At 48.8% G+C, this 16,125-nt stretch overlaps 1 protein-coding gene across 3 annotated transcripts in view; it reads left to right on the forward strand.

Annotated features, from left to right (window-relative positions):
• LOC149335331 (FYVE, RhoGEF and PH domain-containing protein 2-like) overlaps window positions 1-16,125 on the forward strand; it is a 44,309-nt gene that overhangs the window by 3,959 nt on the left and 24,225 nt on the right. The window contains exons 1-3 of one of the 3 annotated variants that reach the window (XM_089552015.1): window positions 3,927-4,067; window positions 14,040-14,237; window positions 15,937-16,031. In XM_089552015.1, coding sequence (XP_089408141.1) covers window positions 3,971-4,067; window positions 14,040-14,237; window positions 15,937-16,031 — 390 coding nt within the window. In that variant the 5' untranslated portion in view covers window positions 3,927-3,970. Of the gene's footprint in view, window positions 1-3,926; window positions 4,068-9,645; window positions 10,139-14,039; window positions 14,238-15,936; window positions 16,032-16,125 lie in introns of those variants that run through there. The other 2 variants (XM_089552017.1, XM_089552016.1) reach the window with 2 other exon arrangements.

Below are 16,125 nucleotides of genomic sequence, written 5' to 3' on the forward strand. Positions count from 1 at the left end.
TTGTAAAAGGCAGCGCTTGACAGTCGAGTACGGAGCGTACATGGGGGCGTACAACAGCTGCTATTACATTTTCCCCCCACCTTTGTATGTTTAACATTTGTTTTTGCTATCAATATTTAGCACCTTTCCCAGCTTTCAGCCTTGTGGGATCAGTGTGGTTCTTTCGGCGTCAAAACTGAGCGCACATCGATGGCGTTCTGCCCGCGCAAGCGTTGGCTCTGGATACAGGCGAGACCAGCAGACAGAAATGCCTGCTGCGTAGCTAGCGAGAGCTGGAAGCGCAGTACGCGAGCACGCGGTGCTGAAATCTTACCGGAAGTAGGAGAGGTTGCCGCACTTCCTGTTATTATCAAGGCTGCGCACGAATGCGGTCACGGGCGTCGCTTCTTCTTTGTTTGTTGTGTGCGAAGTGCATAGATGACGCTGCTGTTGATAATTATTATTGTTCGTGATTAAAGCCTTTGATATATCACTAACCGTGCGAATTATGACTAATTAATTGCTAAACAAGTTTTAGCTCACTATCGTCACCGTTCGTCACTATCGCTGCCGCTTCTGCCTGTCTCTAGAGGGCAATGCTTGTTCAAAGGCTTAGGGCAATGCGGGGGAGGGAAGTGGAATTCAAAACAAGGCAGTAAGTATGTTTAAGATCGCTCCTGAGCACCGCCGCTTATCTATAGGAGAAAACTGTGTGCGTTTCGCTTTCTTGGCAAGAAAAAAATGGTTGTGGCTTAGCTTGGTTAAGCCCGGTAATTGCGAAAGCAATATCCGTAGCTACGCCAGGGTTCAGCTGGTAGTGTAGCTGGTGGTGGTGCTTGTGGTTAGACTTGTGGTGATGCATCGGTTATACAATCCAATCCAATCCAATCCAATATGCTAATATGGTAGCTACCGGCCGCGTGTTCGCCAAATGCAGCCGGTACAGCCAGCGATGACAGCGCCGCCCACCGGCAGGTAGCAGCCACATTAAGGCTGGTTATAAATATTCATTCAGAACGACGGCTTGACATCGCCGCTATGGCGCAGTGGATTAGAGCGAGGCCGGTCTGAAAATGCAACTAGTATTGCTTTCGCAATAAGATTTCTCTGCATCCGCCGATATTCCTATAAAGCTGTAGCTTTGCCTTGTGTTGTGTCGTTGCGTTTAGATGAATTTCGAATGTGATATTTCTTGTGTACGCTGCGCACTTTTACCGCGCGCATGCGCATTAAGTTCCTGACGGGGCCCGTAACAGTGGCGGTCGCAAAAAAAAAAATTGTAAATTGTAAACTGTGGGGTTGAACATCCCGAAGCGACAGCTGGGTTATGAGGGGCGCCATAGTGCAGGGCTCGGGATTTATTTATTATTTCTGGGGTTCTTTAACGTGCGCCGACATCGCACATCACGCGGGCGTTTTTGTATTTCACCTCCGTCGAAAGACGGCCGTCGCTGGCGGCTTGAAACCGCGACCTTGGAATCATCAGTCGAACGCCAAAGCCACTGAGCCACCGCAGGTTTGGGCCCATTCAGTGTTCACTCACTCTATGGGATACTCGGGGTTTACCACCTTGTCGGAATATTATTGAATGTTAAAGTAACCGTCCTGTATTCCCGACAGTTCATTTTCACCTACAACAAAATGCTGCGCAGTGACGTCAACAATTACTGCGTCCTCTGCGCACTTTAGCCCAATAGAGGAGGCTCGGCGTCGCCTGCGTTTAAAATATGCTCAAACACCTCTTCTTCTTGTGGCCGGCCTAAGGATTAGCGCCAATGTGATACAAAAAAGAAATTGCCCGGCCTTTCACCCCGAAGCAATACTTTGCTGCGGGCTAATTGGTTCATAATTGTAGAGGATTCTGAAGACGGCGCAGAGGGGATCTGGGCATAGAATACTTACAGTCACGAAACCAACCTGTCCAATCCAGGGTTTTGCTTGAGAATATTTCCTCTACACTGGGCCCTTTCCCATTTCAAAGCTTCCGCGCTGACCCTACCAGCCGGTGCCATGTGCCTTCTTTCTCCCTCGTCGTATGCGCCTTCAGAATTCTTTCAGCATCCTCTGTGGCCAGGAACGGAGGTATCGATAACTCCCAGAATCCTCCTTTTAGGGGGCAGGGATTTTTTAATGCGAGAGCAGTATTTAGCTACTTCATCCAGATTTCGCTATTTGTCCATCTGTCCTCGTTGCTCCGCGCGCATACCCAACGCGTCGGGTCAGTCGGTGCGCCTTCGAGCGCTCTTCGCAGCTGGATTGACCGGAGCGCCGCGCGCATGCGCAGTGTGTCTGATCGCATCGCCGGCGCTACACTCTCAACAGAAAAGAGTAAAAAAGGGAGTAAAGTTGTCCTCTATCACACACTCTGTAGAAAAAGGAGTGTGCTGGAGGACAGCTTACTCCCATATAGGTGTATTTGTGCTTGGAGTATACGGCGCTCGCTTGCCGGTCGGTGCGCTGCTGCCGTACATATCTTGAGGCACTCGTGTCAGACGAGATGGGGCCTCGGTAAGCGACCACCGCTCATAGAAGAGGTGCTCCTTGAAAGAAAACGACGACGTGCAGCTGCCGAGCACCGCCGATACGCAGCGAAGCAGGACTATGCAAAGCAAAGGCGCCTTGATCAGATGCGCGAATCCGTCATACGCAGTGCTGGTGCTGTAATGTCCTTCTATGACACCTCAAAGGACACAGCAGGCCTGTTTGCATAAACTGGATAGAGTCGGGTCGAGTTTGCTTGTCGGGTTCATGTAAACGCTGTCGGGTCGAGTAAAATAAGCGGCAGAGCGAGTTAACTCGCCTGCAGGGGGTAGGTTATCTCGCTTGACCCGCCTTTCTGAAAGCATGGAGTAGAAGAGTAGGGTTAGCGGGAGGGAAGAGAATAAATGCTAACCTGCTTTTCTCCTGCGCCGTCGCGCCTCCGAGACAGCCGTGAGGTGCCGCCATCTTGGAGGCTGCCACTGCCCTCTCCCGCTTGCGCTGTTTGACGCTTGATGTCGCTGCAGTTGAAGCGGTCTCGACTCGCTAAGATCGAGTTCATGTAAACACGCAGTCGCCGAGTTGGGCTGACCTTGCTCAACTCGATCCCCTGACTCGAACCGCCGCTGTAGGGTTCATGTAAATGCCGCTAGAGACGCCAGTGATCATAACGGGGGATTTTAACGTGGACATTTCAAGCGCAGTAAACCGGAGTACTCGCAAAACATGAAGGAGCTGGCCTTTAACGTGGCACTAAACAAAACAGACGTAGTGCCAAAACACCACATGACAGTGTCATTGACTTCAAAATACGTTTCCTACTTCAATTCACACAGACCGTCAGTCAATACTAGGAACCAGCCATGAAGACGACAACAACGTCGAGAGTATGGATTAATAAAGTTTACTCAAGCTCAACAAATTGCGTGGTTGCGTTCATAGCGAGTTGCGTCGTGGGTACCATGACGAATGCTCTCGCACTTTATTCAGCGTAGTGGTTGCTGCAAAATTCCAACGCGATAACATTAAAAACCTCATCAGAAAAAAAAACTGTGCTGTCAGTCATAAGATTCGTCTATTGGCTGGAGAGAAATTATGGCACCAGTCCGGATAATGTACATTAGCTTAGCAAAGTGACGTCGCAAAGCCGGAAGTAAAATTACTTCCAGTAAAGGCACCAGTAGCTTCTCTTGTTATCGCGTTGTTAACATCTAAGGTAATTAAGTATCCCTGTGTTTTTATTTTCGACAAGTGTTCTCAAAGTGTGGCATGCGTGAGCGGCAATTCAAGACCAACAACTTCTGCAGAGTACACACTCAAGACCCACCTGCCTATCTTGTTGCTCTGCCGTGGAGCTCTCGTGAGGCGGCGGACTTCTGAAGCCCAAAAGGCAGAAGCTGTTCGCGATAAGATTAATAGTTGCTCGCGCCGTGATATGTCTCCTCGTGCGCGTAAGCGAGCGCGACGGCACCTCTTTGGTTGCCGAGGTCGTGCATGCACCCAAAATTTCGTAATGCGTTGCCAATATCCGGAGACCTCACCGCGCGCTGAACCTTGCCATTTCGTCTCCACGATGAGAAGGAACAGGCGTGCGTATCCCGTTACTCCGGGTAAGAAACCTAGTTTTATTTCCATCATCTAATATTGCTGCATCTGCATCTAGAGGCCCGTGTACTGTGCGATGTCAGAGCACGTTAAAGAACCCCAGGTGGTCGAAATTTCCGGAGCCCTCCACTACGGAGTCCCTCATAGCCTGAGTCGCTTTGGGACGTTCATAAACCTAACCTAACCTAACCTAACCTAACCTAACCTAACCTAACCTAACCTAACCTAACCTAACCTAACCTAGTGCGCTTGTCTACTGAGGTGAAGGACTCGGGTTTAATCCCGGCCGCGGCGGCCGCGTTTGTATGGAGATGAAACGCTCAAGGCACCCATGTGCTGTGCAGTGTCAGTACCGGTTAAAAATCCCCGGGTGGTCGAAATTATCCTGGAGCCATCCACTACGACACTTCTTTCTTTCTATCTTTCTTCTTTCGCTTCCACCTTCGTCACTGCCCTTACGGCTGGGTTGTACACCGAGAAGTGCGACAGTCACTGCGCTTTTTCCTTTCTTCAAACCAATCTTCCCTTTCATTTTCTACATTCATATACAGTGACTAGATACTTCAGGAAGGCATCCTGTCCTTCTTTTAACGGGAATCAGAGGACGCGTCTCTGACTAGGTTATCTCCATCTACGTGAACCGCGAATTTTCTTCACGTCTTCTTTCGCTGCCAGTGTAGTCAGAAAGGGGGTAGGGGGGGAGGGTGGCGGATGGCTGTCACGAAGGGAGACAGGCACGCCTTTTAGCCTCAGCACGGTAGCCTATATAACGCATGCAACGGTGCGTGGGCCGTTTCCTGCCTGTCCTCTCTCTAGCTGCAGTGTTTTGCATGCTAAGCGGCGGAAGGCCGGATCCTGTCTCGTATACTACTTAGACCTTCTAACCTGGTAAGGTTGACATTCAGAAAGAAAGCAGAGAGTCGTTGCGCGTAACGAGAGAAGTCGCGCCCTGCTGCCGACGGGAAGTATGGGTGTATGCACGTGCACGTAAAGACGTTCTCGCCGCCGGTATACCACTTATGTGCTCCTTGAAGAAGAACCACTGCGAGCGCCTGCGTGAGTATGTTCCTGCTGAGCAGGAGCGCTTTCTAATTTTTTTTTTGTTTTTTCGACAAACACACTGGAATGGTGCTTGAAGAGTGGTACCCCTTGACACGTAGCCCTTAACCAAACGGAGTTTGGTCCGAGAACGATATGTCTTGTCTACCTGTTCGCAGGGGCGACAGCTACAGAAATACCCGCAGCCATTTTGTCGCTTCATTGTAGTTGCGCTACCACGGGAGCACTCAAAGATATTCTATCATTTTCGCTACGTCGGCTTCCGTGACGGATCGCCGCGTGTGAACTGTGTGGGAAAATATGTTTCGAACTGCAGGGCTTGGTACCTGTGCAAAATTTATGTTATTTGCCGTTTAAGTAAACTTCCGCAGGCAACGATTGAGGCTTGTCAAAGCAGCTCGTCTGGCCGTAAAAATTGCGAGGACACTTTGGCAACTAAAGTGTTGAGAGGCCAAAGCCGAGGACACTATGCCGTGACGACTTCCGGTGGATGTGACGTCACATCGTTCCCATGTCTATATCTATACCCAAATTATACATCTTTCGGGGATCTTAAGTACTAATTACGCGTAATTACGCATTTTTCCATCTTATGTGACACAAATTCGACGTTTTTCCGACCATTCTGTGAAAATTTTCACTATGCCGTGACGACTTCATGCGGATGTGACGTCACGCCGTTCCCGTGGCTATATCGACGTCCGCGCTATTTGAACGCAATTTCGACATTCTTGCCTATAATTAATTAACTAAATAGTCTACAGTCATCAAACTTGGCTTCTAGACTTATTTTTTTCCTCCTCTATCTGAAGCAACCATTGGTTTTCTTCTATCTTTAGTTCCCGAGTTAAACGCGTGTGACACGCTTTGCTAACGGACGACAGTATGAGCCATTAAAGGCTTTCGCCTTAAAATGTTCAATTTGCATTTCGTTGTGTTTATTTGAAGCCAATGTAGCGCGCTCCGGCACTTCTTTTAGTTGAAAACCGCAGAAAAAGGAAAGAAGAAATGAAAAAGAAAACTATGGGAGTTGTGCTTCACCGTCGTCTTTAAATAATTAAAAAAATAAAAACGAAAACGCTGCGTTTCGTCTGCTGTATACGCTGAGCACACACATGCCACAGCGCCCTCTGGAATCGTATTATATCCTGTGAAAAAAAAAAAAAAAAACGTTGTGAAGGTGCAGGCATGTCACTACTTAGACTGAAGATCGTTTGTACGAGAGCTAGTACGTGCTGACGAATGTGTGCACTGGCGCCGTTTATTGCAGACAGTCGCGAATAGAACATTGCACTGCATTGCTGCTGAGAGTCGCAACACCGTGCTCTGTCTTGTCAGTACGAAGAGACGGAACAGCACGAAAAAAAAGAAACAGGCGGGATCGATAGTTCGAGCTCTTAAAGCAAGCCAGAAAAAAACAGCCACTCGGAGAGACACCGGTTTGCACTTTCGTCTCCTGCAATCCTGGAGAGTACCTTTCAGTCGCAACAAGTGTTCCTTTTGTTTACCTTTTGTATTCGTTTTTTACAACGGCCTTTCTTTTACACCCTGGATCGCATGTTTTTGAACTGTGCGTTCGATTCTTCGTATCAGCGTTTGTGCATCGCTCGAATTCAATTGGCTTCAATTCGACTTAATTATTACTTTATTGAAATGGGATGACTTTATGTACATTTTATGACGCAGATTCTTTCGTGCTTGGGCTCTCACCTTTATATTACCTTCGCAATGATGGCTTTTTGGGGTGCTCTGAACAAAAAAAAATATAGCTAACTAAATGTATATATTGAATTCAATGTAACTGAGTTGAATTCAGTTCACCAACGTGTTCGTTAAGCCTTCCATGAAACGCCATCAGAATGAGGGCTTTTTGAGATGTTCTGCAGCATGTCCATTAAGTCCGCCCATGTAATGCCCTCGAAATTATGGCCTTTGGGTGTGCTGCGAATAAAAAGTGGATATAATAATGAATAACTTGAAATGAATTCAATTGAACCGAGGCGAATTCAATTTCATTTCATTTATGGGGGTTTAACGTCCCAAAGCGACTCGGGCTATGAGGGACGCCGTAGTGAAGGGCTCCGGAAATTTCGACCACCTGGGGTTCTTTAACGTGCACTGACATCGCACAGCACACGGGACTCTAGAATTTCGCCTCTGTCGAAATTCGACTGCGGCGGCCGGGATCGAACCCGCGTCTTTCGGGTCAGCAGCCGAGTGCCATAACCACTGAGCCACCGCGGCCGACGCGAATTCAATTCAACAGCATGTCCGCTAAGCCTACCTATGCAATACCCTCAGATTTACGTCAGTTTGTTGGTGCCCGGGATGAATAAATGAAGTGAAATGAACGAAATTGAATTCGGTTAAATTAAGTAACATGCCCGTTAGCATTGCGCACGGCGAAGCAGTCCTCGGACATGCTTGCCGCAAATTTCGCCCGGCGAGGGAGGCAATAGGCTGCAACTTTTGGCTTTGTTCACCGCGCGCTTGGCTTCCTCCTAATGCGAGCGAGCCAGAAAGAGCCCTTTCTCGCTGCATTCCGAGGGAAACATATGTGCGTCGCTCGCCGCGCGTCACGAATGTGGAAACCCGATACGGATGCAGCGCGGAACTTGTCGCCCGTCAGCGCTGGGCGCGCGAATGTTTTCGCCTGCTTCTTTTAGCGCAGTTGCAGCAGTTGTGGGGCTGCGTACGTTCGCATTATGCGTGCGCGCTGATGCTTACGGCGGGGTGTAAACACTGTCTGGTAATCAGCGTTTTTCCAGCTTTCTTTCACCAGGCGGCAAATAATGGGCAATTAGCCATTACAAAGGCCTCTTCCCCGACGTTTTCCTCTAGTTATGTTTCGTCATGGTATTAGGTGTCCTTTCATTTTAGTTATATGTATTAAATGCGTTGACTTCTCAAAGATATTTTTCTGTAGCCCCTCTTCATGTAATGCCTGACTTGTGAGGCCCTTAAAATATGCACATAAATAAATAAATGAACGAATAAATAAATAAATAAATAAACCTACAAACAAACAAATAAATAAACCGCATCTAGCACGACTAATTAATAAATGCGATTCTAATGAGTCAGAACTGTAAACATTCTTCGACAGGGGCCTTTGTTTTGACCCGTTTAAGAGCTGGCGGAATCGGCGTTTGAAATTCTTGGGCCAAAGTAGCATTTGCAAATTAGAATTCAAAATTTTTTAAAAAAGTTTCACATCGTTGCATTACCAAAAGTTTCCTATAGTTGAAAATGTCAGCTCATCTATATCACGTTTTGGAGATTTTGCAGACCAAGCATCGATATTCCACCTCTGCGAAAGCTGAAATATTGCCGCGAAGCATTGAACTCCACGGTGATGCACGGGCGTGAGAAATATGACTCCTTTTTTAAGTTAACGTGCCTTTTCAACTGCGCCCTGCTTTTGATGTAGCCTTCCATTTTTGAGTACTGGAATGGGGATTTTTCCAGTCTTCCCTCGTGGTAACTGTTTGTTTCAAACAGGGATTAGCGATATTACGTTGAAATGAAAACTCGGGAAACCCTGTTTCAAAGGCACACATCACTTCTTGGTGTAATCATCGTTAACGGGAAATCACATGATCAGCCAGCGCAGTATAGGCGTGCACACCGTCGTAGAAGAATGAGGGCTGCTGTTGACAGCAGCAACGGTACCCTACACTGTGGCTGTTTTCTACAAACGCGATAACGTACCCTTGAGACGTTTACTTATCCCGGGGAAGCAACCACGAGCAATGGCGCTAGGTCTGGGCACCCCACAAGGGCTTATAGCCCTTGTGGGGTGCCATTAGTATATGCGGAGCTGAGCCGCAAGGATCAGCCTTTGTTAAAAGTGTCCGGACCACAGGGCCCGCTCCTAGCCATCAAGCAGCACACTTACCGGAGCCACAGATGTTCGAATCCCTGGAGAATGAACAGACCTGTCATCCTCACTCCTAGAGGGCTCTGGATTTTTACGATTCCGTCAATCTCGTGCGGGACGACTCGACAGCAAACTCGTGGCCCGGACACTTTTGACGAATGCTGTACATGTGGGCTAGGGAGCGGAAACTGTCAAGAAGGCACCGTCTTCCGGTCACGTGGTTTAAGCGGGCCTTTTGCACATTCAGGAGCTGGGGAGGTCGGGGTTAATCTGCGGTACAGTCTAACCTCGTTATACAAAAACGGTTTATAATGAAATATTGCATGTAACGAAGGAATGATGATTTCCCCTTGGAAGCTGGTCATCACGGGCTATAACGAAACTGCGGCTATAACGAAGTAATCGTCGGGATCCCTTCAACTTCGTTATATCGAGGTTCAGCTGTACAGCAATCTCTGAGTCTTCGCCACTGTGGAACGGCAAAAAGTCCGGGAGTCTTACTTTTTTTTTTTGGGGGGGGGGGGGGGGGGAGGGGGAGGGGAGGTTGTGGAAAAAATTCCGTTCCGGGGGGGATTCGGACCTCGCAGACCCTTCATCCTCGCCTCGCCGGCTGGCTGGCGCTCGGCGTCCTCCCGGGGGAGGCCTCTGCGGGTCTAAATATACGGCTTGCCGCCTTCGCCGCACGCGGTGCCATTTCGGGCAGCTCGTCGACGCTGGCGACACGCGGCGAGACGGCGACACCGATCGGGCGCTCGCGCGGGGCGCGTCGCTCCGCGGCGTCGATGGACGGACGGGCTCGCCGGGAGATCGCGCAGGAGTCCCGATCACCTCACGGCGCGGCGTTCGCTTTTTTCTCGCTGCTAGAACGACGTCGGCCCACCGGTGAATGGCAGTGGGTGGCTCTCCTTCGTCAGCGACAGTGCTTGGGAAGCTCGCTGAGCTGAAGCGGCGAGACCGGACTGTGCGCGTGGTGCGATGTGTCTGGGGAAGGCTATTCACAGCGTTTTATAACTGGACTCCGAAGAGCTAACCAGCTATTTTCGTGACGTCATAAATGTATTCGTGAGTGTTTGGATCATTTCCTAGCTGGACTGTAGCAAACGAAGCAGGTCTTTTCGTGGGGCCAACGAAGTGCCGGTGAGTGTTTGGACCGCTTCCTAACTGGACTGTGGCGGGCAACTCTTTTCTTGGGGTCTACTGACCATTCACGAGTGGCTGGACTTGTTCCTAACTGGGCTGTAGCAAGCGAAGTAGCTCCATTTGAGAGTCAGCAGACTAGTCGTGAGTGTTCAGAGGCAACCTTCCGTTCTTGGCGATGTGGTTAGTTGCGATCTACGTTCGGATAGCGACATTATGATAGAGAGTACATCATGGGCATTCGACCAATGGTTACTTCATTCTTACTCCATTAGCATGCTTAACATCCACACCTCTTTGCCTTTCTTCTGAACAGTTTTTAGCTGCACGAGTAATATCGATCACAAATGATTACGCTAATAAAACTAAGAGATAAATAAAAGTGAAAAATAATTTATTTTATTCAATACTGCCAGCCTCCATTTGGTGGCCAAGGCAGGAGTGGTACAAGGGTACATCGTACATCGCGACAAAACAAAGCAAGTAAAAATGCGAATAAAGAAGCAAAAGCTAACACACAGGGTTTTATAGAAAGACAAAGAGCAAGGTTAAATGCACTCGGTTACCCAAACATACAAAAGAAAGCAAACAAAAGAGCATGAATGAATACACTGCGCTTAAAATGACGATATGACAGCAGATAAAAAAGACTTCTGATCTGTCAAACGGACCACGTCACACGGAAGCCCGTTCCATTCCAATATCGTTCTTGGAAAAAAAGAAAACTGATACGCTTTCGTTCGGCACCGTGGCACCATGATTGTCAAATTGTGTTTATTGCGCGTTGGTCGTGAAGTGTTGTATGATGTAATAGAATTGAAATGATTTTCTGCTCAAAAATTTCGGTTCTGTGTAAACTGACTCTTGCATTTCGTATGACGGCTACTTGTGCGTTCCGATGCAGCGCTTTGAATCGGCTCGTCCAGCTGTTGGCAGGTGGATGAATGATATCTCCTAGAGCTGCGCTCCTTAATTGTCCGCCAAGCCGTCGATATGCCTCGTGCCTTGACATTTAACTCACGTTCCGCTGCTATCAGTCGATGCTTGAGGGTAGGCTGCCCTGTTGACGTCTCACTCTGTCGGTATTCAGTCAATTATGTAGCTCTTTAAGTGATTGAGGGCAGTCACATCTGGAGCGGCATAGCAAGTTCGTCTCTGCAATGCGCGGAACTGTTTAACGGGAAAGAAAAATGCGGTTTCACGGCGAACTTTGAGTTTCACGTTCACTTTTAGGCAGTTGAACCCTGTTTCCCCGAGCACTGCTGTTTGTTCCTAAGGTTAGCTTCTAGTGGTCGCAGGTTTATCTGGAACACAGCTGGTTCGATTAAGTTCTTCTTAACGCGTGCCGAAAACTGGCCGCACACTTTCGCATCGAGATCCGCTGATTATCTTCCTGGCGTTAAGCAACGTATCTCATCGGACTGAGAGTTGTTATTCCAGCTCTTTGGTGAATTTCCCTTGTTTTGTGTAGACGCAAGCAATCAGATGCCACGACTGGGGGCTGAGGTTGTAGCGTGAAAGTGCCTCTGTGTGTTTGTTAAGCGGCCTCTCACGTTTCACTCGCACTAAACCGTCTTGCTGGTACGCGAGATCCATTATTTATGTGGCCTGATTACCGGACGCATCGTTCTGGGCTGTGGAGGTTACCGGAGGCCGAAAGTGCAAAGTCATGTGTCTTCTCGCACCTTTATACATGCATGCTAAACAGTCTGTTAGCATGAGACGCCGACCACTGTAAAGGCATGGATTGGATTAGATTGGATTATTGGGGTTTAACGTCCCAAAGCAACTCAGGCTATGAGGGACGCCGTAGTGAAGGGCTCCCTGAATTTCGACCACCTGGGGTTCTTTAACGTGCATCGACATCGCACAGTACACGGGCCTCTGGAACTTCGCCTCCATCGAAATTCGGCCACCGCGGCCGGCATCGAACCCGCGTCTTTCATGTCAGCAGCCGAGCGCCGTAACCACTGAGCCACCGCGGCTGGGGATAAAGGCATGTCTCCATGTCTCCATGTCTCCGGGCTATTTGGTGCAGTTCCGTTTGGGTGGGCCAGCTTGAACATTGGGACAAGGACGTAGAGAGGTAAACAGGACACATCACTGTTTGTGTCGCAATATTCCTACTGTTCAATGTTCCCGTGTCCCAGTGTTCAAGCTGGCTCACTCAGGCGGAGCCCATCAGTTATGTGGCCCGGCTGCCGTCTAGTAAAGACGGAATGCTGTATACTGGAATATAAAGAGTACTGGATGCCGGAAGTGACGTATGTAGAGTTGAGAGTTTGTATTCTTTAATCCTCCGCTTGTTTTCATATCTCGGTTCAACTGCGCAAGTCTCGGATGACGTCTGCAGATTTACCAGGTTATGTTGCACGAACGAGTCACAGTGTTGACTGAGAGCAGTGCCCACAGCGCTGAAGGCAGTGCAGGCATCCGCAGCTCGCAGTGACGCCAAAGGCGGCGGCCGAGAGGGGAAAGAGCCTTGACTCGGTTGTGATTCCTGGCACGTACGACAGACACGGGACCCGACTAGAGGTTAGCGAGGGCCAGTCTAGAGGGGGTTGGCAAACAGCCCACTTCTTCCGACAGGGCCACGGCACCTATAGGGGGGGGGGGGGGGGGGGGGGGTTGATCCACGTTTAGTAATGCGCGACCGCCTTTAACGCCCCTTTGAGCAGGCCGCTCCAAGATGTGGTGCGAAAGAGAGCAAAAAGAAAGTCGTGGCGCATGCTTGGACCGATGCCTTAAAAGAGACCTCAAGGCGACACCGCTAGCTGGTATGTAGTAAAAAAAAAAAAAAGACGTTTGTTTCGCTGCTGTTGAAGGCCATCCTCGCTCGATTTCGTGCGTCAATGTTACGTAATAATTTTGTGGAGTACCGTTTTCTTGAAGCACTTTAGTGCCGCATGAAATAGGGCTACAGCTGAATCTGACGAGCCGTCGTTTTTTGCTCTCGTGGTCGACTCTTCAACCAAAATAAGTTGGAGCTGGCGTTTCGGCGGGGTGTTACGGAATTTAAGATTTGTTTGTTTTTGCAAACCATATCTTTCAACCTGTTTGTTCCACAGCAGTGCAGCTATATTACTTATTTCTTTTTAAATATGCATGGTTCCTTCAAAAACAGGGAGGTAAAAGGCTGCCCTGTTTTTTCTGTACTTCTTTACGTTGTCGTATTCGTTAGCACATAGTCTTTAGCGTTCATGTGCAGGCTTTTAATTTAATTCACGGTTGAATTTTTCAGTACTAAAATATACGTCGATTTTTCAGCAAAGCTAGAGGTTAATTTCCGCCTTTCAACTGTATTTTGTGCATCCTTCTTTATTCTTAGGCCCTGTTAACCTCTTCACAAGCGCTACTAAAGCGAATGAATGAATGAATGAATGAATGAATGAATGAATGAATGAATGAATGAATGAATGAATGAATGAATGAATGAATGAATGAATGAATGAATGAATGAATGAATGAATGAATGAATGAATGAGCGTGATAACCTGCCCAAAAACAATTTCTGTCAGGGCCCGCCACTGTGGTTTAGTGGGCATTGCCAGGTTTAGTGGCTATTGGCAGTGGCTATTGGCAGTGGCTATTGCCAGGTTTGGTGCTGATCTGATGCCAGATCAAGTTTTGAGCAGACAGTGATAAGATGGACACATTAGGGTGTATATACTAAAGAAAAAAAAACAGGCTTTGAAACCAAGGAAAGCATGCATGAAGACGATTTTTCAGTTCATTTCCTTCTCCGTTCAACGCAGCCATTAAGAAAGCGCCATTCCCATATTCTTTCCTTAGTTTTAAACACTGCCGGCTTCTCTCGCATATAGTTTACCAGGCTGAGGTTATTTCACGTGGAGTCTTTCTGACCGATCTGCGTGCTTCGCTGGGTTCTCCCCATTCGCAGGACGGCCGTGTGTTCCGAGCATGCGGGGAGGAGGGGCGGAGGATACCGGCGTCTCTCCGGCGGACGGGGCCGCCTCTCGACGCCTCACCCGCTGGACGATGCTGCTGCGTCAGCGGTCGTCGCAGTCCGGGAGCTTCGAGTCTGAGTCGCCCACACGCCGCTGCTCCATAGCGTCCAGCGCCAGCGCACACGCCTCGGGTGAGCCCCATGTCGACGCACGCATAGAGGAGAAATACCTTAGCTCAACTGGAAGAATTTTGAGAGCACCTCATTCCTTTTCAACTCTCCGCCTGTCTTGAAAAGAACACGGCTATCGGTGTTTTGCACTTACCGGTATTCCAGCGTTGTTTTAGTGCGAAAGCACTATACACGGTCTCAACCGAGAATCTTGCGTGAAGCTCGGAGTAGCTCGGGTGAGCTCGGGTTAGTTCGGAGGAGCGTCGTGCAAGCTGCAGCCAATGGGAGGAAGCTCGGGTTAGTTCGGAGGAGCGTCGCGCCATCTGCAGCCAATGGGAGGACGGCGTCGCGTCTGCTGCCGCCGAGTGGAGAAAGGGTGTGAAGACGAAGAGCGAGAAACGCGGTGGCGAGCACATGCGGGTGCCAGTAAGAAGAGAAGAATGAACACATGCTTTCGCGCGCCTACTCTACGTTAAAGGTCTACAACTTTTTTTTTATTTATTGAACGTAGGCCCAGGTTCGTCCTTCCAATTCATATTCCTACGAATTTAGACGGCGAGTAGATGCACAAGGCACTGTCTGAACAAAAAGCTTGTTCTCACTGCGCTGTTAGTGTTGACGTTGATTACATTATCTGGTGAGAGCTTTCCTCCGGGTCAATGGAAAAGTTAGTCAGAATTAGTGGGAAGCTTTTTGTATATTTCAATGTGCATGTTTCGCGGGCAACAGTAGGTAGCAAGCATTTTCTTCTATTATTAATAGTGAAAGGAGGAAAGATACGGTAGTGTGCAAAAAGCGACGAGTGGTACCACGACATCAGTGGCGTGCGTGTGGCAAAGAGTGGGGCATGGTTCGATCTTGCGCTTCGGCACTTAACGCTGGAGCAGCGTTGGCCTTTCGACGACTGGCGGAGGGAATTGACTGGGATGCGAAATCGTTACGAGCTAGAAGCAGTAGTGGGTCTAGTCCGCAATACTGTTAAAGCAGCGCATTGGGGCCGGAACAGGAGAGTGGAAGTGCTTAAACATGGTCTCCATGTTTGTGCAGTCCTGTTTTTCGGAAATCGGCGCATTACTCCTACCCTAGAACAGAAGTGGCATAGGCGAGCCTTCTCGCAAGGTAAATTGGCTGCAGTCACCGCGCTTCGCACGGAAGGTCACAGCAAATAAGGGGGTTTGGGTCACGTCGCTCTAGTAAGTACCGCTCGGGATGTCCAAAAGAATAGGTTCTTGTGTCTGATAATATTCGCTACTATGAAGCACGTGAAGCACGTATCGTGATACATGTTCTTGAGCTCACGACTTTATGGCCGCGGTACCGTATCCGTACTTTCTTCTGCGCGCATCCTTGTAACGCATGCAAAGAAAGACAGGGGGCACAGATATCCGTTGGTGGGGGAGCAGGGAGGAGTAGTCTTTCAGTGCGCTTGCGACCGCGTCTTTGAAGTTCTGCGTGAGTACTTGTGACGTGTTATGTTTAGTGCCACTGCATAACAGTTAACTCTTTGTGTGCGCTATCTTTGCATGCGTTTTATCACCTGTTATGTCCACACTTTACGTCTTTACATTTCTGTGACAGGGAGTAGCTGGCGATAATAAGATATTCATACTTCTAACATATTCATATTGCTAAAATATGACCGCGATTGTAATTATCCCAGTAATTTATACCACGTGATCAATAACAATTCCTGCGTCACGTTTCACGCGACACTCTGCAGGCGTCTGCGGAAGCGAGGCCGTCCAACTGGTTGCATACACCAGGAGAAGCAGCCTGGTACTACTCTCCGCCATGGGGGACTGCGCCGGCGTTCAGGTGAGAGGCTCAAGTGCCCGCGAGAAACTCATTCGTTCACTCATTTGGACGAACGCAGCAGAGACGTGCATTGATTCTGAATTACACTGTTGTT

The sequence above is a fragment of the Amblyomma mixtum genome, chromosome 7 (assembly GCF_055824585.1).
Source record: "Amblyomma mixtum isolate Tamu chromosome 7, ASM5582458v1, whole genome shotgun sequence".
Classification (NCBI taxonomy): Eukaryota; Metazoa; Arthropoda; class Arachnida; order Ixodida; family Ixodidae; genus Amblyomma; species Amblyomma mixtum.